This window comes from Corvus cornix, chromosome Z (genome assembly GCF_000738735.6).
Source record: "Corvus cornix cornix isolate S_Up_H32 chromosome Z, ASM73873v5, whole genome shotgun sequence".
NCBI lineage: Eukaryota > Metazoa > Chordata > Aves > Passeriformes > Corvidae > Corvus > Corvus cornix.
Genome location: NC_046357.1, coordinates 61,860,120 through 61,884,770, shown reverse-complemented (window position 1 = coordinate 61,884,770; position 24,651 = coordinate 61,860,120). Strand labels below are relative to the sequence as shown.

At 35.5% G+C, this 24,651-nt stretch overlaps 1 protein-coding gene across 48 annotated transcripts in view; it reads right to left on the bottom strand.

Annotated features, from left to right (window-relative positions):
- PTPRD (protein tyrosine phosphatase receptor type D) overlaps positions 1–24,651 on the bottom strand; it is a 1,187,151-nt gene that overhangs the window by 48,249 nt on the left and 1,114,251 nt on the right. For all 48 annotated transcript variants that reach the window (XM_039567532.1, XM_010392896.4, XM_039567544.1 and 45 more), the window contains 3 exons: positions 23,663–23,760; positions 11,712–11,835; positions 240–415 (listed from right to left, as the gene is read on the bottom strand). In XM_039567532.1, the coding sequence (XP_039423466.1) occupies positions 240–415; positions 11,712–11,835; positions 23,663–23,760 (398 nt within the window). The remainder of the gene's footprint in view (positions 1–239; positions 416–11,711; positions 11,836–23,662; positions 23,761–24,651) is intronic.

Sequence of the window (24,651 nt, the reverse complement as noted above, 5' to 3'; positions counted from 1 at the left end):
TTCCAGAGTATAAAAGAATACTAGATAAGTGGCATGACTTTGTAGTTTCATAGTGAAAGCAAGATTTCCTATATGTTAGTGATTTTCATAGTATAGACACTTTTAACTCGTGGTAACCTAAAAAAAATCAGTTTTTACACATATAAAGAAAGCAGGCAAACATACATGAAGGAAACAAAAAACTTAGATTAGTGGTAACTCAGGCACAATATTATTAGCCTTGCTTAAGCTTTCCTTACCCTGGACCTCTCCTCTAGTTTTGTCATCATGACGACAGTTGCACCTCGTTGTTCCCACATCATTCTCCAGAAGTCACCAAAGGTTTCTGGCAATGCCCCCTGCGTTGCTATATAAGCATTCTGCTTCCTGTATCCATCTATGTAGTTGGCATTGATATAGTCGCTGCCTGGTATGCCTGCAAAGAGAGGAGAATGAAAACACAGGGCAGAATTTCTGTGCTGTCCTATTGTACAAGGGCTGAAAAATCCTGTGACACAGCTGATTTGGTGAATCTTGGCTGGCTCTGTGCCAGGTAGTGCGTGGGTACTTACAAGTGAGTGTATGCCCTTTGTGGAGTCAAGAGGCATGGTGGTCTCTCTGAGAATAACTATTCTTTTGACACAGGAGACTTTGTTTGATAAGAAGTATAAAAAAAGCTGGAAAATCTGTATCAGGTGGAGAGACCTGGGGGTCAACACAGCAGCATTTAAAAGCTGGTCTGATGCTGCCTGCAGACACCCAACAGTATGGCAGTCTCTACCTGGGACAGATAGGGAAGATTCTTGAGCAGATGCCCTGGATAGGCTCCTTCAACATTCCTGTTGAGGTTATTCCATTTCCTTTAAATACAGAAGGAAAAAAAAAAAAAAATTATCCAGGACTACTAATATCACTGCTATACTCATTTTTCCCATTAAATGGGAAAATAATTATTGTAACAGAACACATTATGTAAGTCAGATGTAAGAAACAGTGAAATTTGCTATATGGTGTCTGCATGAAATAAAGACCTCTGCAAGACTGAGTAAGAATTAAAAGCATGAAAAGAAGGTGGGATTCAAGACTTGTGTGCACATGGGACCTACATTGTTAGTTGCTCGAGGCTCAGGTATTTTGGACAAGATTTACACAGGGACTTTGGCTGTGTCTACCAGATACCTGTCCATTGTTTGAGCTCCACAGGAAGCAGGCCAGTTCCTAGCTGCGATCTATTTAACTCATGGTATGCAGTAGGAAGCCTGTACTGAGTGTTGGAACATGCTGCCTACCAAGGTCAAGCAAGTTTATTAGCTGTAACAAAGGTCACATTTCTAGTCTGCACTAATAAGGCAGCCATGCTAATGGAAATGGTAAAGGTGGACTTAAAAATTCTCAGATCACTGCTGAATTCAGCAGTGCAGTGCCCAGCTTTCAACTCGAACTATGTGCATGTTGAAAGATAAAGCATGGAGGGATCAGTTTTTATGTCGCTGCTTGCTTTTTAACTGATGACTAGAGAAAGAAAAGATACTCATGTGAGATCTCAGCGCTGGCTGAATGGCAAAGCAGTGTTAATTAGCTGAATATAGAGCTCTGTATCTTAATAAGTTTTGTTTAAGTAATTGACAGAAGTTCCTTCTTTGAGCAGAAATTAATTATTTATATTTATGCAGCCAATCTGCCATGCACAAGTCTAAAACACAAGACTTTCAAACTCTTTCAAAAGACAGTCAAGGTGGTAATACCAGCTCCAGATTTATTGTAAGGCAATGACTGTTTTCACTCCACAAAGCAATGAAATTGCATTTCTTTGGCTGTGAAACAGAATAAATTGTAAATAAGTACTTCCGAAGCTTTCTGTCAGAAACCAAATCTTCAAATCTATTCTGATGCGTTATCTCCTGCCAGTGATCCCAAACCAGGAATTACGGGAGCTGTACACTCCTGTCTTTCCTGATTGTAACACATCTGAAAATGTCTTCCAAAATAATTTGAATTTGAATGGAAATTAGCGGTACCTCTTTAAAAGTGACTGTTCGTTTTTAGCTACAATTTTAATAGTTGCCACACTCATTCTGGGTAAGCTTAATGTTTCATTCCACTACTTACTTAGCAGTGAATGAACCCACAGACTAAATGTCACAGTAAGTAAGATCCAATACAATCTGTAAATTATTCAGATTATGGGTTACTGCAGCTGTAGTCTAGCAAAAAATTTTGCCTTCATGCCTAGTAAAATTCCATATATGTTCTTGTTATATATGTTCAAATCACATTTAAAGTAAAATTTTAATTTGATTTTACTTTTTTTACACAATGAGAAGAAAAACCGGACAAAATATTTCAGAGGTAGAAAGACCTTGTAACTTCAGGGTCACAAGAGAGGCAGAAAATGGCACTCCTCAGGCAAGATTAATGAATGGACACAGGAAGACTGACTGTCTGATTTGACCTGATTGAAAGTCTCTTCCAGGAGAAAAACAGAACAAAATAAAAAACTAGTTAACCTGCATAGTCTATAGCCAAAAAACCTGATTTCCCTCCATGAAAGGTAGAAATTAGAGTTCGAAAGCATCTACTCTTGTAGACCTGAATCAGTTTTACGTGACACTTCTTATTGTGGATATTGGAATTAATGATATAGAAAATACAACTTCTAGGCACAATGCTGTATTTTCTTCCTTTCTCAAGATAATAAAACCTTTTTTTCCCCACAAAACCAATGAGAAAGAAGAATGAAGCCAACAGGAGAAATCTACACCAGCTGGGTATTATTACCAAAGGAACTGAAAAAGCTGGAAAGAAATTTTTTCTGCATAAATTAGAATTATATTATGATGCCTGGTATCATACTTTGAAGCACATGTTATAAATAAAAGCCTGAGGGAAAAATGAAAAACAACACTTTGTAAAGTGATTAAATGATCTTCTGGGAAAGCTGTCCTCTGGAACTGATACTGCACAAACTCAGTGTGAAAATTCAGCATGAGAACTATTGCAAGCTGTTCCCTAAAGAATGATAGTTTCAAATTTTAGCAGTCAGTTCTAGTACCTGATATAAAAAAAATCAGAATGTCTAAATTGTAAATACTCTTTCTACTTACTGATTTCTATTAAATTTATTGATATATCATATTGAAACATGTAACTTCTAAATTAAATAAATTCTAATTCTTTAAATTAGAATGAAGAAAAGCTTCCAGATTATACTTTCCTTGATCTAAGATTCAAGTAAAAAAGAATTAAGATTAATAATTACTGATAATTGCAAAGAGGATTTCTTCAAATCTAGGTTATAGTGGAAATTTTCACTCTGTTTCTCCCCTTGATTGTCATAAAGTGGACACAAAAAATTCTGTTTGTCCTTTAGCTAGAAAAATTATTTTAAAAGGCAAGTTAGCTTCATGGCACAAAACGAGGATATACTTGGGACATGGACATGAAAATCCATTTACCACAGACCCTGAGCAACTATTCATGAATTAATCAACAAAGTTTTGAAAACAAACAAACAAACAAACAAAAATTTGTTGCTCCAACACTTGCACTGAGACTTTCACCAAGGGTTCATCTCTAGCAGAATACAGTACTCAGTAGAGTTTTATCTCTGCTGAGATCAAGAGAACAACTTGATTCAGAATGCTCAGCTCCACTGTCTCACACACAGTATCCATTAGGTATGTTCTTTGTTCTCCATCCATTCTCATAGTCCGTTTAAGTATCATACACATCGTTCACAGAGTCTCTTTTCATCACTGTTTTTATGCATGACCTCAGTTTCACATCCTGCTCCAAAATCCTTAAAGCTCTCTAGGGATGTATTTTATCATAAGAGGACTAATGAATTGTGTGCAGTTTAAAAATAACAAATACAAAACCTGAATATCTGTAAATATCTACAATGACAAAGCATAAAAATTTATCAAAGATAAGTAATTCTAAATATTAAAATGTCCCTTTCTGCAATGACTTTTCTGGCCATAACCTCATTCTGAGCTGAGAAAATGGAACAATTTTCTGTCAAGTCTAATAGTGCAAAAACAATCAAATGACAGCCAGTCTGACTGCAGTACAATGAAATCCTGCAGACTTTTGTTAGCTGCCATAGCTTGAAGACAACATACCCACAAGCACAGCAGCAATTGCCATCATTACTTAAATTTGGGTTTCATAGTTAAGAGAGGTCAATTCTATAAAAGCATGGGTCAGGAAGGGGACAAAGCAACCAAATTCTGCCTACAGTAATATTGATATAAACCTTACCTAAACCTACTGGCATCAGTGGGATTTACTGTACATTTAGGATGGCACACCTAAAGTGTAAATTTAAGGTAATCCATGTAGTATAACTTGACTTCTACAAGTGTCACGAAAGTAGAGACACAGTTTCTGCACAAGAAGTCAGTTAAAGCTCCTGAACCATGATTTTACCACAAGTATTTTCTAATAGCATTTTCAACTATGGTGATGAATGACCAGAGTCTGCAATCTCTTTATTTAGCCAGACAGGAGTTGAGCACAACAGGGGAAGAATCAGATGAGTAGTTCAGCATAAAAGACAATCTATTTTCAAATATCTCAAAAGAACAAAGATGTTTAATTTTTACATAGTAAGAGTGAATGAGCAATGAAATAAAATTAGCCAATGCCACAATTAAAGTACCAAAGATTAAAAATCCCATGAAGTATATTGCTCTCAATTTATGCTGAGAACTCATGAACAGAGATGACAGTACAGCTTACTGCAACATAGACTCAGATCCACAAGGCTAATAATGTAGACCTTATGATTCACTTGACTTCCTGAAGAGAGTTATAGTCTTGAATGACCTTAATTAGACTTCAAGTTTTATTCACAAACTGAAATCAAATAATGAAATTATTTCAAGTCTTTACAAAGGCTCCATACTGAACAGCCTTTCTATTTACAACAAATTAAACTACAAAGCTTTGTTTCTGTGCTGCTTCCCTATGACATATGCTTTTAGTCATAAATAGTGTGAAGTAATAGGATTAAATTCCATCATGCTTGTAAACAAGTTGGAAAAATACCATAGTGAACTCAAGTGCTGATGAAGTTGTACTATTGATTTAAATTAATGTCTGGCGTTTTGAACAACGTCAGAGCAAAAACCACAGGCTGGTTGCGCATGTGTGAACAAAACAGTGTGAAAAATCTAATTTACATAAGAGGTACACACCAGGTTAACTATAAAAGGATGCAGATCAGGCCCCTTGCTATCCTCTCTTTTTCATCTGTCTCTCTTTTGCTTTCTTTGTTGCACAACCCCTGCTCTGCACCATCCACGTGGCAGGAACAATGTGGAATCTAAGGACTGGTGATATTGTTTGTTCTCCCTCTCTCTTGCTTTGTCTGATCAAAGCACAGCTGTCATATTCTATCCCATACTCCATAATGAACTGTATTGCAGTAGTGAGGAGATTGTAGATGTGTGTTGTGGCTTGTGAGACAGCACCTTTGTATAATGGTGTACTATAGCTTGTTAGCCAGCACTTTTGAGGGGTTTATTTTAGGAGCTGAGAACTATTTGAATGTACTGTACAAAGCTAACAGCTTGTTAGCCACCACTCTTGTGGACACAGATTGTAAGAATGTAAAGGCTTGTTAGACAACACTTTTTGAGTCTAAATAGTGGTCTGATTCCTGGAGTTAAGGCATGTCTACAATAAAAGCATAAGAGCCCTGACTCGCGGTCTGATGTCTTTGTTCAGCCTGATGAGAACTTACCATGACAACGTGCCCCCTGCCATGGGCTGTGACAGCAGCCCCAGCTGGTGATGCTGTGCCTGATGCCTCCCAGGACACTGGTGGTCCTCCTGGCTGCCAGGGCACTGCTGACTCATGTTCAACTTGCTGCGCCAGGTCCCTTTCTGCTCTCCAGCATCTCATTCCCCAAGCTGCAGGGTTGCCCCATCCCAGGTGCAGAATTTGGCACTTTCTCTTGTCAAACTTCATGTCGTTCTTGACAGCCCAGCCCTCTAATTTGTTGAGGAATCTCTGCAGGGCCTCCCTGCCTTCGAGGGAGTCAACAGCTTCCTCAATTTTGTATCATTTGCAAACGTGGTTAGTATCCCTTCCAGTCTTGCATCCATATCATTAATGAAGACGTTGAACAGCACCAGCCCTAAGGTGAAGCCCTATGGAACCGCACTGGTGACAGGTCACCAGTCTGATGTCATCCCATTTACTGCAAGCCTTTGTGCCTGACCTGTGAACCAATTGCTCAGCCATTGCATGATGTGTATATCCAGCTGTATGCTGGATGTTTTTTCCAGAAGCATACACCATGAGCGAAGGTACAAAAAGCTTTGCTGAAATCCAAAAAAATTACATCAACTGGCATTCCGTGATCAGCTTGATCAATGAACAGGTGCTAGGTGCCAGTAAAAACCGTTTATGTGGATGTTTTTATGATGTAAAATCTATATAATTAAGGAAATCATAAAATTGAAATGGTCTAAGCACAAATCTGTACTTTAAGAACCCACTGAAATATCAAGCAGCACAAGACCAATGAAGGTACTCTGCTAATGAATATTTGTAAAATGAGGCTTTTTACAAAGACTAACAAAGTAAGCTAAGAAGGAAAAAGAAATGTCAGGAAAAGAAACCCTACATATAGCTGAACTGTGAATAGACTGTTAAGAGGACTAGGAGAGTCTGGTGAAGAGGGAAAGGATGAATGATACGCAGTCTCAAAGAGAACTGTTGAATTATAGACAATTATGGAAAGAAGGCAATGTCAAAAAGAGACAGACCAAAGATGTAGAATTAGGCACAACAAAGAAAGGGATTGTTTACAGGACAGAAGAGAAGTATTTGAAAGGAAAAGGAAAAGGTGAGAAAAATGAAATGTAGGTAGGCAAACTAGGAACTAAGAGTGTAAAAGATCTGCAGGCGAGAAGAGAAACTTGGAAGGTGACCAGCAGAAAAACATGCAAAGAAGGAGGAGCTCCTTTAGGAAAAAGAAAGGAAACATGGCTTTGTTTTGTTTTGCTCTAAAAGCTGTCCAGTCTTGAGAAGTACAGAATGAAAATACACAGATTGTTCTGCGCAGGTCCTCGGAGGCATAGATAAGAGCATTGCACGAGGACACTATCCACAATACATGGCAGTATGTGCAGATAGCAGCATGGTGTACAACACTACGAAGCAGACACTGAAATCTAACATGATCATACTGTGATTACTTCACAGCTGTCTGAAGCTGGATTTAGTGATCTCTTTAACCCCTAAACACTGATTAACACAGCAGTTAACAATCAAAGGAATCTTTTCTTGAACAGAAATATTAATTTATATTCTGAATGATGCACTAAAAGGGATGATGACTGCCTCTTCTAATGCAAAATGAAATGATATCTGGTTTGATATTACCTGCAAAACCCAGTTTCAACAGGAGTATGCACAGTAAACAGGTACCAAATCTTCATTAGTCAGTCAAGAGCAAAGCCACTGGATGTTTTCTTGAAGTTTTCCCCAATGGGAAGTATGGCTACATATACAGGAAGGATTGTTCTGAGCAGATTTCAAGGGTATTAAGAATGGCAGTATTTAAGTTAATATTATTACAGTATCAGTAGACTCAAACACTACAGCTTGCCTCGGCATTGTTGCTGAGACAGCCACCATGAAGTCTACTCTAGGAAATCTACTTCACAAGCTCTCTAACACCATGAAATCTACTTCACTGATCTTTCTGTATCCCGCTACTCATCAATGAAATACTTTTGTTGTTTTTAGGGCAGTCCAAGCTTGCAGGGTGAGGGGCCATATAATTACTCTAAGTGTATGTTTTGTTAGCAGAAGGCAACATAAATGAAATGTAGGAGAGTGCAAATAATTTGCATAGGTCATGACCCTTCCATAGTTATATTGCTCCAAACAACTTCTAAATCTAACAATGATCGTCTGCATACTCAAAGCCAATTTACTGGCAAATGGCCACCAGACAAATAAGAATTTTAGCAGCTTCTTGCCTTTTCTTGCTTGACCATTTGTATTACAGTCAGAGCTTTCTAGTGTTAACAGCATTTTAAAGTTACTGAATTTCCCATAAAAAAAAATTACCCTGCCAAAATATGATAGGTTTTTTTTCTTTTAATAACTGGCATTAGACAAATACATCCACATACAGAAGACTTTTAGGCATGGCTATCTCCTAAAAGAATTGGCAACACTTTTTAAAATGCAGAATGTTTATCCATTCCTTCCCCGCCCCCCAATTTTTATTTACTTCTTAGAGGTTGAAGATCACAGATCTCGCTGTTTTAACTCGATCTATTTCTCTTTTAATCAGTAGATTCTCCCTTAAATCCATTTAGATGCATATAATAAACTTCACTACATTCTAAAATTCTGTCATTGTACTTTAAAATTCCAAGTGTCCCTCTCAGAAACAGCCAAAGATAGCACAATATGAGCTGATTTCAATACTTCAACCAGATTTCAAGAACATGGGAACAAAATTTTGCAAAGTAAAATTTTCTTTTAGGAGGGAAATCAAATTACTGCATCCAACCTGAGTTTTCCCTCCAAAGGGACATCTAATGTAATAAAATTTAAACATGATAAGAAACTAATTCCTGTGAAATGAGCAATTATGTTGTGGAACTCCATGCTGTATGTAATTACAGAGGTCAAGAACTTAATGGGGATTCAAAAAGAGGTTTGAACAGGAGTTATGAGAGGTACCAAAATAAACACTTTGAAAGTGTTAGTAAGCCTTGTGTTTCAGATCTAATGCAATTAAAAAAAAATTTGATATTATCAATAGTTGGAAAGAAGTAATTTCAAATCTCTGCAAATTGCTTCTTAATACTTTCTAGTAATCACTTCGAATAGGCTAGAAAGTTGTGCAACTGCACAAAACTGGCCTTGTGTCTCATTCTAAGGTACTAATTACAATATTCCATATTTCTGCAACACTGTTAAGAGGCCAAATGTTCATCAGTGTAGGATTACAGTTTGGCAGATGCTCAGTCTTCTCTTCATATATATTTGCTCTTAAGCAGTAAGAAACTGCCTAGGTGTAAAATGAAGCTCTTCTCATTAGAAAGGGCATAGTTATTATTCAAACCTCACTAATAGTATTCATTTTCTCGTGGTCACCAAAGAAATGCAGATGAGGCCTATATGTAAAATCTAACCAAATATTCTCCAAATAGTTGTAACAAAATATAATGTAGTCCAAATTTAGGTCCTGATTAAGTTGTATAGTAACATAGGTAAAGGAGAATATATTTTAAAGTAATATTCCAAGTATTGATTTCCCTGGTAACATGAAAAGAAACACAGCTGTCAACTGAATACAGTGCTGGCCAAACTGTGTATTTTCATATCTGAAATATCTACTTAAAACCTGAAAGAGAAGTATTTATTACTAAATGCTAAGAGCAATGTATTAAACTTATGAAGGCACACACACAAAATTTCAGCAAAACAATCAGGCAAAATCCCAGGAATAAAAATTTTTAAGAGGACAATTATATCTTAAATTACTTCTGGCTTTAAGACTAAATATAATTTTATAAAATGGCATTTAATATTTGATGTATTCACCATATGCTTTTTTCACCATAATCTAAAGACTTGGAAAATACTTAAAATCATGCAAATCAAATGGGTCAAAATCCCATTTTGTAATCTGATATTACAAAAGGTTATAATATTTTTCTCTGTTTAGAGTCAATGACTATGAAAGAATTAGAAATTTTAGCCTAATCATGATATTTCTTACTTTAAAAAGGGAATCAAACATGACAGTTTAACTATATTTTGTCCCTTCTTAAAATACTCAATGCTTTCCAGGTACAATGTAAATACTTTTCTGTATTTTTACTATCTCTTATTTAAAAACATAGTCCAATGTAGTGTGCTATTGCATACTTTCAATTACTTTAACTAATATTTTCTGCTTTGCCTCTTAAATTTTCTTCCTATTCTCCAAATATGTTCATTTTTTTTAAGGGAACCAAATTTCATGGGTCATTTACATAAAGAGGAAAATGTCCAGTTGTCTATTATATAAATTAATACATAAATCTGTTTGCATGTAGTCTTTTTGCTCCCCTTCTCTCCCCCTTCACACAACCCTTTTTTCAAACAAAATCCCAGGAAAAACTTGAGTCTTCTTTTTGTCAGTTAAGACTTATTTCTGAGTTAAGCATTTTGTTCTGAAGAACTTTACGTAACATTCAGAAAGGCTGTCCAGTTTCTTTTCGTGACCTATCCAGACCATGTACTTTGACCTCTTGTCTGGACCAGTGAGACAGAAGAGTATATATTTATTAGTTACATCACGTGTACTGCTAATCAGAATACCCTCTCTTCAGTGTTGAGACAGGTAGTTCTACCAGGTGGTGACAGATTTCTATACAGCTATATTCTTTTACAAGGCAATAAGAAAAATTTTAGGTGATGTTGCAATAAAATCTTGTGAGAACTGCTGTATGAGCCTCAGAGGTGTAACAAACATGAGCAGATTATCTTATGAAAATTCTTCAAGGTAATCATTAAAGTTTGCTAACACATTTGAGAAGCTCTTATCTGTGTTATCAAAGCCTATGGTAGGCAGCTGCAACAAATGAGGAAAGATCTAAACTTCAGTCAGTGGGGTTGCCTTTTTCTTCACCAAGCAGCTGATATTTAAGTGGATTACACCTATAAATCCAGTGTCTTTAGGTCTGGAGTAGCCAAAGATAAGCAGCTGTTTATAACCATGAATTAAAACACCTTGCAGTTTAACTTGTAGCATGTTATGACTGAAATAATTACAACCTTGAATACACATCTCTCTATCTTATGTATCATATGTAAGTCCTGTCGGAGTTTACCAAGGACAAATCTTATTTTCATTTAAGTTGTGTCACTTAAATATATAATTTGTTTGATTATGGCCATCAGTAACACCTGACTGTCAACAACATAGAATAAACTGAAAATCTGACTTCAACCCAGGAAGCAGGTTAATGGTAAGGCAGAATTGGAAAAAATAAAAAAATCCTCTGAGTGAAAAACAGTGCATCCTGATGCTTGGTAAAACAGACACAATACCTAGGGCTGACTACCTGTAACAGTTTGCTTCAGATAAAACTCTAAAATGTCTAAGATTTTGGAAAGCTTTTTAACTAAGACAGATATAATGAAAAGCTCTCACTGTATCACACTGTCAATCTCTAGTCAGTGAGACACTTCCAACAATGTCTGCATGTGGGCATTTGTTTAAAAACTCTAGTTTAAGATTTAGATTGGAAATTTAAAAAAAGGTTTTAACAGAGTTTTTAAAATTTTCACAGAGAACATGAAGTTGAACTGATTTTTTTTCCCACATTAAAGTCTTGAAAAGTAAAACTCAATGAACAGATATCTTGATAATTTCATTGATTAACTAACCCCTCAATTCATGTGTGTTTGTTTACTGATGCATTTGGTTTGCAGTGTTAGTATAAGTAAACAGCAATATTAATTAACTTTAGATAACTCACTGGCATATCCACAGGGACCAAATGCATTCAGTGTTACACAGGAAAGTGTGTTTAGTTCAAGTTCATAATACATTATGGATAATATGCATCAGAAGCAGACTGTCATTACAGGAATTTACTGGAAGTACTTTAATTAACACTTCTTTATATTATTATATATATTGATTAGTAAAATTATCCTAGATTTTAGGATTTAATTAATTTAATTTTAAAGGTCTCCTTACCTTCTATTGCTGAGAGTAGAACACGAGAATGGTCGTATGCAATTACATTCGCATATCTATTCTTTGGTTTGTTTACTTCCAGGTTAGAGTGTTCCCATGTGAACTGCTGACCGGGATCAATAGACTTCAAAACACAAAGAGAAAAAAAGGAAAGGAAATTTTCAGCTAGGGACTATGTAATTGTTTTATTTATGATAATTACAAACTAAATTCCCATCATTTACGCTGGAAATAATTTGCTTTTGAAAGAAAATTATTACTTCAGGACAATTTTGACATATCATATGATATCAACCATTTTGTATTTATGCAGCTGAAATTTCCATGAGGAATTTAAACCATGAGCTTTTTAAAATCCAGTTTTTTTCTTCAGAGAAAGCAAGCTATCCATCTTTTTGTCTTTTCTCTCATTTTGGCAAGTGAGGGGTTCTAGCTTAAAAAAGAATGAATAAATACCAGAAATCTCAAAAACACTGGGATGAAGGAGAATAAATATTTTTGCCTTTATTAGTAAGTGCACATGTTCAAAAATTTCACTGTACTGTTTACTAAATAAACTCCAAAGATTCCTGAAGAAGTTTTCCAGAAGAAAAATAATGTTTCTATTCTTTCATTTTGATGCCAGGCCAACACATGATACTAGTGTTGCTCAGGAAACTAGCTGCATTTCATCCATAGACAACATGAAGAAACTTGCTTTTTTTTTGAGTCATAAATACATAAGCAATTCAGGCATATTTGAAATTTTAATGATCTCTTATTCATAAACACAACTGATCTTATTCATAAACAAAACAAAGTGTTTCCAGATTCACTGTTTATTGTCTGTTTCCTCCCTGTTCCAGGGTGGAATTACAGAAGCGTGCCCCATGTTCCTTCATGCTTCACCACTAGGGAGACTTCAGACTCTAGTACCTTTACCTCTATGGTTGAGCTACATATGCAGCAAAGGGAATACAAAATAGGTAATAGATGGTACTTGTTTATGCTCACTATGGTAGTGGCTGTATGAAAGGTCATCTCATACTGAGAAGTCATGAATTATCACCTATTGTTTTACTTTCCCTTTCTGTAACTTTAGAGACCTTAAAATTGTTTCATCAATATGAGTAAACAACTATGGCTTGAAGGTTATGCCCTCTGTTTAATCCTAGTAAGAACTGGCAGCTCCCTATGCCAGCTAGTGGCAAACTATTAAGAAAATACTGATGACACAGATAAGCCGAGTTGCGGCAGTTCACCAACACTATGCTCATTTTCCATGAGCAGACCAGCAACATGGCACAATTCAGAAAATCCATACTGCCTCTACAGCATCAAGCCAACAGCTTTACTGACTCCTCCCAGGGTTACAACAGCTGCAAGTCCATTTCTTGTTAGTGGAAATAAAATATGACCTGTAATCTATTAGAGTACGTATTACCTGACGATGAGCACGTGTGAAATTAATTAATGTGATTTTGCTAGGACTTATCCCTTAGACTAATAATTACTATTCAACCAGTCTGGAAATTGCTTCATTCTCATGCACCTTTACATATTTTATACAATTTATTTATTTAATATTTTGAGAATGACTTCGCCTCTTTATTGAGATTATTCTAAAAAAATAATCTATCAGGCCTTGCTGCCTGATAGAAAACCATTTGTCTTTAGGAAAACACATACCTCAGGAAAAAAAGTACCTTATCCTATTAACCAATACCCTAGGCTCAATTAACTTTTATAACATGAAAGTTATAAAGTACTGCATAACCTAGCTATGGAGAGTAGAGGAGAGTGGTGGCTCAGATTCTGGCTCTACAGTAACTGAGATAGAGTGCTTGGCAGTTCCTCCCTCAAAAGGAAATTAAGTGTGACTTTTTAGAGAAATGAGGAAAAAATTAAATGCTTGGGAGCATGATGAAGGCCATGAAAATTCTACCTGTGCTTTGGATATGATTAATTTGAATTGTAGCACTATGTGAGTCACTGTGTGTCTTCAAAAGGCATTCTTCAATGCAGCTCTGAATGAATCTGATTTTTTAACCTTCCACTCAATATTTGACACCAAACTACTTGGGTTCACTATCTTAAAATTTCGCGTGACTATGATTAACATATCTTAAAACATCAATAATATTAGGAGTTTATTATTAAGTTAGTATCTTAACAGACTAATGAGTAAGAAATTTGCAAAACTGGTGATGGATTTTTTTGGAGCCCTACTGTATTTCGTTTGCCTATAAAGGCACAACAAACTATCTCCCTAGTGTTCTGCCAATTGCAAAGGTAGACATCACTTTTGTGCTATGCTTAAGTTTAAACACAGTGACCTCATCCAAGATTAGGTCTTCACCTTTCTCCAACAAAAATATTAATTTTTCTGACTGGAAAGTGAAATTCTTATTTATCAATAAAGCAAATGATAAAATTTTACTAATTTCACTCTGTAAAATTTTTATTCCTTTTTCTTACACTTTAGTTCCATCCCAGTAATGTTTTCCCATGCTCTGAGAAGGATGGCTGGTAGAATTTTGAAGCAGGTATGCACCAGGTATGCACTGCTTAATTTAAAAACATAAGCATTTTTATCTTTAATTCTAAGTGCTATTTATTTCATCAGAGGTGCAGAGAAAGAATTTTGAGAGCATTTCCATCAGTGCTGGGGAGAGAAGAGTTATATACATATATACTATATTTAAGACATGTAATATACCTCTTTATCAGCAGGCCAGCAATTCACTTACATCACATGACTTGAAAAGTAATAAAATTTACATAATGACTTCTCTCAGCACAAATCTTCCCTCTTTCCTTTTTGAGTTAATGGAGGTGAACAAGAAAACTTATGCAGGATATTTGCAGGTCAAGTTTTCAGAACTTTGGAAAATAATTTTTATGGATTTATCTCGGAATTCTAGTAATAATTGAGAACAGAAACATAGTACAGAAGATGCTAACTATATATTAGTGCATTATACTCTAATTAAGTTTTAAAATAAAATTGATTATTTAACCAGGAATAATGCACATCTACAATATCTGTGACTACCTAGTCAGTATTTTTTGAAGGACATATACAGAAACATGCTATCTAAACCGCAGTCCACTGCCCTAGAATGAGGCACACTACTCTGCATTGTTCTAGAGAGATAACTGAAGCAGACCATCTGTCTTATCTTCTAGGTTTTTACCTACACTGACAAAATATTCTGGAAATTACTTCACAATGTAAGATGTCACATATACTTTCTCTTCACATTAAACAAGAAAACTAGAAAATAACAGCATCAACTGGCTGCCTAACAAGCTGCTAGTCTTGAGCCTGGAATGCAGGACTCTGGCTTTAAATCATAAAAAAACCAAAACAGGATGTAAAAAATAATAATAAAAATACTTGCAAACAGTATGTTTAGACTGCAGTATATTTGCATATACAAAGATAATTTTGCATATACATAGAAAATGATGATCTACAATTCTTATCAATTATGAGAAACAGCTTCAGCTCTATACTATACCTATTTTTCATGTGAATTTACAGATTATTAAGAATACTTTAAATTTAAACCTTAGCTTCAATTGTTCAGTATTCAGTATTATTCTTCCAGGTTTTGCTCCTTAATGTTTAAGCATTCTAAGTTTACTGTTCAATATCAAGAAAAAACCCAAACATACACTTTGTATGATGCATAGCCAGATGGTGTAATTTAGTGGTTAATATTTAGGTCTACATGCAGACATAGTTAACATAAATTATCAGAAACAGGCAAATGGATTGAACTTTAATCCTTGCTATTTTCCTCAGCAATCTGAACCACTTTGTGGCCTTCCCATCCTCCCACAAAGCACCGTTTTGTCAAAAGAAAGTTAATCTGTATTTCCTCAGACTTAATAGCCACACTGGAACAAAGAGTTGAGTGGTATTGGCAGACACATTTCAGAAGTGTGAAAGACCAATAACTCATGAATAACAAGTCCGTACTAACAGTTTTAATGAGTGCTTTAATGGTTTAATGGATGGCACTTTAATAGGATTCCTAGTATTTTCATTCTGAAAGCTTGCCTTCAATACAGCCGTTGTTAATAAAGAAACGGATTTCTTCACAGCGTAACTGTGTGGTATGGGTGCTTTGTGCAAAAGAAATAAAAATATTTGTAATACTGTTATTTCTCTCCCATGCTTTGACAAATCTTTCAGCTATTGTGTTCGAAATGGCTGGCTGCTGAAACAAGTGTGATCTGTTCGTAGGAAAAGACTTGAGAAATATTTACTAATACAATGCACCATCCATAAAATAGTTCATTGACTAATAATCATGGTAACCAAAATTTTCTGGTGGTAACCAAACCAGAAGAATTTCAAACAATCCCCCTCCAGTTACTATGTACCTGCTCACTGTGCAGATTTCCTTTATACCAGTTAAACAAGAGGCAAATGTTCCCTGATGTCAGTCTTCCAGGACTATATCCTGGTTCAGCACTAAGGAAGGAAGGACCATGACAAAATGCCCTTCCTGGTGTAAGCTGACACATGCCTGTCTGCTCTGGAACAGTGCTCTTCCAAGGGTCACTATGGCAGCAAATTAGGAGCCAGCAGTTTTAAGTTTCTGCATAATGTGGGGATTGATATATACTGCATAGATTTCACAAGGAAGCATGTCCTGTTAAGCATTTCCAAGCACTGTAGGTGCAGTGTTTGTGGCTTAAAATTCAATCACCAAAGATCACTGCTTCACAGAGAAATCTGGGACCAGGTAGGCAAAGAAGAATGAAAAAGAAAAATTTGAGAGCATGTCGATGCAAACAGACTCAGCGCAACTAGGGAAAGTACACAGCTATGCAGAGAAATGAACAGTTTGACCCTCTTTTACCAATGTCAGCAACTGTGATGAGAATTTCATACCATAGCTGATGAATCTATAATAAAATGCTATTGTATTATGCAGGAAACTTGCTAATAGAATGAGATTTACATACTGCATTACCAAAATGTGAATGCTAGATGCATGAACATTAATTTATGATCGTGGCAATTTGCCAACTGGCAATTTGCAGCTATGTTTTTTTAAATTGAGTCAGAGCATTTCCCATTACACTGCAAAGGGTATAATTTTCAAGAATATGGGGGAAAACCTCCACATATGGCTAAAACTTCTTTTGAGCTCAAACATAAGTTTACGTCCTGTCCTAAAAACAGTTAAAAATGCAGATGAGACATTTCTGTTAACTCTCAAAGGAAAGTGACCTAACTGTTCAAGAGTAGCAAGAAATACAAAAAGCCTTTTTCCAAAAGCTTTTGTAAACTCCTCTCAAGAAAAAAAGGTATTTCCTTCACAGTATCAAGCTAATATTCCTAAATGAAATTAAGCAAAACCTGATTCCAGTGGAATGAAACAAGCTGTATGAGCATATAGCTAAAAAAAACTTAAAGAGGAAAATAAACATTATTTGAAAATATCTTTGAAGGAGAGTTGCCATTTCAAAATGCTATAAAAGCCTTAATTTTTTAAAATTAATCATATTGGTTTGTATTTCTTTGCCATCAGTCTTAAACATAAACTGTTCATTCCCTACCTGCAATTAAAATAGTTTGACCCTGATATCATAACCAGTAGTAATGGAAATAATTTTGTGTTGAAAATTGGGGATTACAGGCAACTTCAGGTAGAAAATAAATATCAGGAGCAGACAAATGCCTGAGTAATGAAAAAAACTTGCTTTGTGTAAATATTTTTGTGGTTAAAGCCTCCTGCTGTTTTGTTTTATATAGTGTATGAAATGCAGCAGGTCTTATAAACTAAATTTTATAATTGTCTCACATGAGACACTGGTGCTACTTTAAACTTTCAACATACTTATCATATTTTTAAAGCACTGTCAACAGTTTTTATTTCAAGGAAAGATTAAAGGAGTGAAATTCTTCATTGATTCCTCCATTTTTCTCAATAAGCCCCTAAAAATACTGCAAATTAATCCTTCTAAAAAGCCCCTGCAAAACTCAATTTGATCTATAATGACCTACATCGTTTGTCCTTGAATAATTTTTCTTGCTTCAGGAAGTAGATTACTTTTCTCTTTCTACACATATTGCTGCTTTCAGTTGGGCAAAATGAAACTGGTATTTATTACACGATGGAATCATAACATTATTAAGGTTGGAAAAGACCTCCAAGATCATTGAGTCCAACCTTTGACTGACCCCCAGCACTCCAACCATAGTACTAAATGCCACGCCCAGTTGTTTCTTGAACACTTCGAATCATGGTGATTCCATCACCTCCCTCTGTTCCAATGCTTTCAGTAAAAAAAATCCTCCTGATGTCCAACCTGAACCTCTCCTGGCACAGCTTGAGGCCATTTCCTCTTGTCCTATTGCTGGTTTCCTGAGAGAAGAGGCCAACCCCTACCTAGCTACACCCTCCTGTCAGGTAGTTATTTGACTAATTAAACTGTCTCTGTGAAATCCCTTGGCAAAATAACATTAGGTATCAGGCCAAAATGCTGCATCCTAATATGTAACACAAGCTTACTTTTATTTGATTAATTATATAAGCATAAACAAATGCTGTTATCCCAATGCAGCATTCACAGCACAAAGGAAGGAGATAATACACCACTCTGAACCATGACTAGCAGGACTTCAGATTCCTGCATTATGTCTTTAAAATTCTCTACTATAACTATACTGCTGGCTCAGGCACTACCCTAGGTGGAACTAAGCACCAAGCAACCTATGTGAATGCAACAGCATATGTCCTATTAATAAGAAGACAACTTTTCATCGTTCACTGACTACGCTAATTGTTTCTCAATAAATGGAGCACATCCTATGAAAGTAAAGTTAGAAAATACCAATAAATGATGTTTGTAATATTAGAAAGAGGAAATTATTATAAGAAAAAGAACAAAACCATATTTTTGCTGAGAAAAAATTGATTTTTGCACGAGTCACTATTATCTACAATGATATAGCAGTTAAGTGCAGCTGTTTCTTTGATAGAGATTCATGCAGTGGATTATCTGTTCTTCCTGGACTTCTAAAATGTATTATATTGATTATAAATTTTATATGTGCTTCTACTGTACAAGATTTACAGTGTTTTAGTATCCAGTGTTTATGTTGTTGCAGCTTGAGATACATAAAGAGAAATATATTCAGTAAACTGTGTTCCCATCACAAATCCTACCAACTGATTCTGAAAAGCTACAATAAAAACAAAAGTCAAAATTCAACTTCATGTTTTTCAATACTCAGTGATAAAAGCAAAAGACTGGCTGCAATTCACAGAAAGAAACCTGATGAGAGAAAACATTAAATTATATGTGACTTCTTGTAACATTTATTAACCAGTGCATATATATATATTCACTGTAAATCATACAGTAACATACAGAGTCTGATAGTGTAATTTTTGTGTTGCAGTGCCAGATTCTCATGCAAAAATAGTATGAATATTAATCTGCTTCCTTAAGGGTGTAAAACTTTATGTACAGATCTCAGATGATAAATGTTAAATTATTTTACACAAGTCTCAGAAACATGCTTTGGAGAAATAGATTATTGATTCTGTCTTATAGGATGCCATGACTTTACAAATACATCAGAGAGTAGGCAGAACATTACTGGTTTTATTCAGTTTATCTCCATGACCACTTTTTATTTTTAAATTCTCAAGTCTCAGATAAGAAGGAGATACAATATAAAGGTCAGTTTCTTATAAACACAGAGTTTTTCTTAGCAGCTGTCAGTCCATATGGACCCTTACATTACACAAAAATCCCACTGGAATTGCCGAAGTCAGCAAAAGCTTCACAATAATCAGCTGGGGTCAATCCTGTCTTTAAATTAGAGAACAGAAAAGAACTATGTGACATTAATTATATGATATGTGATGTTAACAGAGTAAACCACATTTTGTTTAGGCTTGGGGATTGTGAGCTAACCAAAAACTAATGAAGGATTATGAAAAATTTATTTTGAAGTAGAAACGAACCTCACTGAGAGGGAGCACTATCTTTTTTAACACTTCAGAAACACTTTATGCAACACATGAATTTTAAGTTTATTTGAATCTTGCCGCAATCCTAATCCTTCAGGCTTGGCTCCTGTCAAAGGTGGTATTCAAGGTAAACTTGTGAGAGAAGTGCAATGGAAGAAATCTCTGTTGTTCTGCTCATATGCTGTAAGAGATGGAGTAAGAAATGCCCTGGAGAAGACACTATGGAATAGTTTCTGAAAACTTGTAGAAGAAAGAACTTGTCCAGTTGATGACACTAAACCTTAGAAGACATTATGCAGCTAGAAGGTGCTCTACACTAGAGAATACACTCCTCTTAGCAGATCATAGCAATGAAGCAATTCCACTCTTTTCCTTCCCTTTTTTTTTCCTCTGAGGATGTATAGTTTCCACCATGCATACTACCACTTACTTTTTTACAATACCTCTTTCCCAACTTACCACATTACCCCGAATATTTCTTACAGAACCAAAGTGAAGGGAGATTAGACTTGTTTCTTTAATGGCAATTTCAGGTTTGTTTTCAATTAAATTTCACATGGAATGAAAGCAACATATTCTCAGGGAAAAAAAAAAAAGGAAAAATATTGAACACCACAAAAAAGTTTTGCACCAGAAACACCCTGTAAACATCCTGTCTGTGAAGCTTTCTGTCAGGTGAATGGACAACAGCGGGTTCACTTTAGGATTATTTGAAGAAAGCAATACTGTCTTGACTCATGGTCCAGGTGAATTTTTCTTCACAGAAGTGTTAGGAAGTTATAGGGTTTCATTAGAAAAAAGTGCCAGAGGGTATAACTCAGCAGAGGAGACTCTTTTTCTAGTTTTGAAGAGACAGGGAGGTTTGCCTGTCTGAAGAGAAAGTGGAAACAGGCAAGAAGTAATACTTTTCCAAAAGGAAAAAAACAAACTTGTATTGAATTTTGATCAGAAATTCTGATCAAAAGTAAGTGGATGGAACACAAGGAAGGATGGAAGAGGAACAAGTATTCAGGCACTTCTGAACAGTTGAAAAGGGTGCTTAGAAAATGAAAAGATGTGTTTGTGTGGTGAAACTAGTAATTCTTCAGAAGTGGCAATCAAAGTAGGTTGTGCTAAAAAAATAATTGAAACATCCGTTTGATATGGAGCTAACTTCCTGATAGAAGGAAGAAAAGTCAGTTTACCAGAAAACCATCAATATGTATTTTATTTTACGGTATCACAGAGTTGTCGTAACAGTTACTATATACTATCAATATATCTTTGAAGAATTTCATCCATGCAATGCAAACAATTCCATAAAAAATAAAATAAAATAACTGACTGCCAAGGAGGAAAGGGCATTACTGAAAAAAAAAAACCAAACGGAAATCATCAGTAGTAATTGATGAAAACTATTTGCTTCCCTAGACAGGAATTAATTGGAGGATTTTGTTGGTATCAATAAAGGTCAGTGGTTTCCTGAAAACCTCGAAATTTTGAAGATGAGGAGTAGCTCTTTTTCCTTCTGTCTCACCAGTTCTAGCATTATCTGAAGTGATAATAACTGAACTGTTACCATCTGTACCTCTTTCTGCCTTGCAATCAGATTTAAAAAGGGATTGTTTAAGGGATGTTGGTGAGAACTGCTGCTGAAGTAGAAGGTCCCAATCCCTGACCACAAATATACCCACCACTTCCCTTTGCTGGCACTAGAGCTTAAGCAGACATGTGGTGAGCTAGTTCAGGGACCTGATCCAACTGAAAACAGCAAAGAAAAATAAAACAATTAGTTTTCAGCTGAATCTATTTCCTGAGATAATCCTTGAACAGCTGCACATGTGCTAGTGCCAGGACTGGCACAAGAGAGACAACAGGAATGCACGGCCAAGACACGGAGATGACTTACAGTGATCATCAAACTGCAGCTTTAGTCCACTGCCTAGCCTAGACCATGAAACCAAATAATGGTGCTTTTTACTAATTCTATTTCAAAATGGATGAATCTTGGACTAGATGGAAATGAAGAGGTATCTCTAAAGCTGCAATTTCAAAGATAAATGTTGAACCTTCTTGGGCAAAGCAACAGGAATGAAGCTCAATGTTGAACCACAGTTGCCCATATTTCAATCTTGAATGTCTGACCATTCTGCTCCAGATAGTATGTTTAGTAAAGACAAAAAGAAAAAAAAGAAAAAAAGAAAAAATGAAAGAAAAAAAAGGAATGTGGAAGTTGTCCTGTTTACATAGACTAGAGAAACTTCTGCAGGGACAGATAGTAAGAATTTAATGATTTAATGTATCTTTCAATATTGGTTATAAATTATTAAAATTACACTGTCAAGATGATTTTAATTACTTAATTAAGAAAGACATAACATAAAACAACAAAATTTTTACAGCATAAGAAAACCATGTCATCTCCACACCATGTTCAAGATGTAATACAGCTGAACTGTTTATTTGTATACCAATTATACTACATTATATGACTTGTAAATGACTTGGAATTTCCTACAAAGAAAAAACCAATTAATTTGCCCATAATACAACAGGAAATGGTTTTAAAATTTGTACCAAATGTTATCTTTTATTATGGTGTACATTCTGCTACATAAATTTCCCTGTCCGATTGTTTATATGCTACAATCTTCATACTTAAGAACACAAGGTTTACACACAGAAAATTGAGAAGGTTCTTCCATGTTTTTTGTGATTTCAACAGTAAACAGCAATCCTAAATTGCTTGTCAAACAAATTTATTTCCAGGAATTGTTGAAACTGTATTTTCCTTTTAGTATCTCATGAGATTATTTTTTAAAGCAGTCTTAACGACATTGTGAATAGTGCATTCAATTAAATAATAAGCAATTGTAGTTCTTTATCATAGCACTTAGTATTAATTTTTAACATCTTCCGTCAGGACTTTTAAAATACAATGGAAATGTATAGGGTTACTGTACCATGCAGTATCATGTTACTATGAAAATAACATGTGAAAGTCATCTTTAGTGTTTCTTATTGCACTGCCAACGTCTGTATGAACCTTCGAATGCAACTTATGTGCAGTCTTTAAAAAAATAAGAGCAACACAGGCTTTTACTTCACCATGCTAACAAAGTGTTGGAGGGTTTTAAGCAAGGATTAGTGACACAACAGACTATGAAGAAAATACTGTCAGTGATCCCTCTGGGAGCTGCTAATCCTTGGATCACTGACATGATCACCTATAGCTGATCTAAAGAAACACTTCTTCACTGATGGTTCAGTGCATACTTGATTCACGTATTTTTTGACATAGACAATATTTTGGCATTAAAGAAACAGCTATAATTTACTGGGTTTAATGGATGGCTCCCTATGTCCGTTTAGCCACAAATTACTGACCTGAGAGGCTGTTACTCTCCACTATAGCAATACCTATATACTCCACGGGTTACTGACAAGGTGGCTTGTAAATGATTACTCTCTTCCAGTTAAAATCTTTCATGCTCTTCTAGTCCATCATTCACAATTTATCAAAGTGCTATTGTTGACAGGAGGAAAATACAATGTCCTGAAACTGTTCCATTAGAAGAGACACCATGCACTTGCAAATCCTTTTATCTCATGCAAAATTAAAGCAGTGGACTGAATCTTCTTTGGAGCTTTGGCTGTATGTGTTCTCCAACATTACACTGGAGATTTTTAAAATAAACGAAGGATCTTTAAACTGCAGGAAATATAGATATTTGTGTATATTAAAACAATTAAGTGCTGTATCATTCACATACTACTTCAAGTATGTGTCCATGGAATCTGCCTGACAGGTATCCTTATAAAAAGAGACCAGGATTTTATGAGCAAAGAAGCCACCTCTCCAATGTAGTTGTTTTACAGTTTTTTATCCTGGTTTTAGTATCATACAAACCTGGCACCATATCAGAGAGAAGTCTTGGGAAAAATCAAACATGACAACTTGAGTAGTAAAGAAGTGGGGAAAATTACCTCATACTCCTGTGAGAACTTCAAATTGTCATTTGCTTTCAATCTTTCAATGTGATCTGCAAGTTCCAAGATAGGTATTGGGGGGTGACTGGCCATACCTGTTGAACAAGACAGAAGAACAAAATTTAAAGTAAACTGCAGTGATGTCATTGCTCTACAATTTAGAAAATGCAGTAGTTAGAATGTCTACAAATGTGTAAGTAGTAAAGATGTCATATGTGAGAGAAGCAGGCAAATAGTTTGGTTACTCAAAGCAGGACATGCTCTGGATAGATGAATTCTGAAGCCAAATCAAAAGAAGTCACCAAGCATATTCCCAAAGCTAACATTCCTAGTGTAGAGAAAAGAGTTACTGTCATACGAGTCAATGAGTTTAGCTAGGCATGGAAAAATGAGACAGTTAGACCTGATGCTGACCTCTGCTTTGAGTAATGACTCTTAATGTCATTTCAAACTCCTTCTCCCGCAATGCATGAAATGAAAACTCTATTGAATTAGATGAGGAAATGTGAGCTGAGAAACAGACATTGAAAGAGCCCTAAAGGGGAAACAATAGTGTTTTGACAGAAAACAAAGTGACTTATGCATAATCAAGAAAAATGAACTTGAATAATGAAGGTTACCAGGGTAACCAGAGACACCTGAACCTGCAAAGGAAAAGGTAAAAAAAAAAAGAAACCTAAACCAACATAAAGCTAACTTATAAAATAAAGCATAAAAAATGAAATGGAAAGCTTGAATTTTAATAATAATAATAATAATGCATCAAGGTCTAGAAGACTGACTGCGTACTCTAAATTAGAAATACTTAAATATTTCACGGAATTCTGAGGTGACTGACATGCAACTATGAATGACTAGAACAACATGCATCACTGGTTTTAGACAACAGCCACTGAAGACAACATTAGACGTAAGACAATTAGAACTTCAAAAATGTTTTCACTAGTAGCAGATTGTAGAGGCAGGGGTTGTACAGTTTGGCTGGA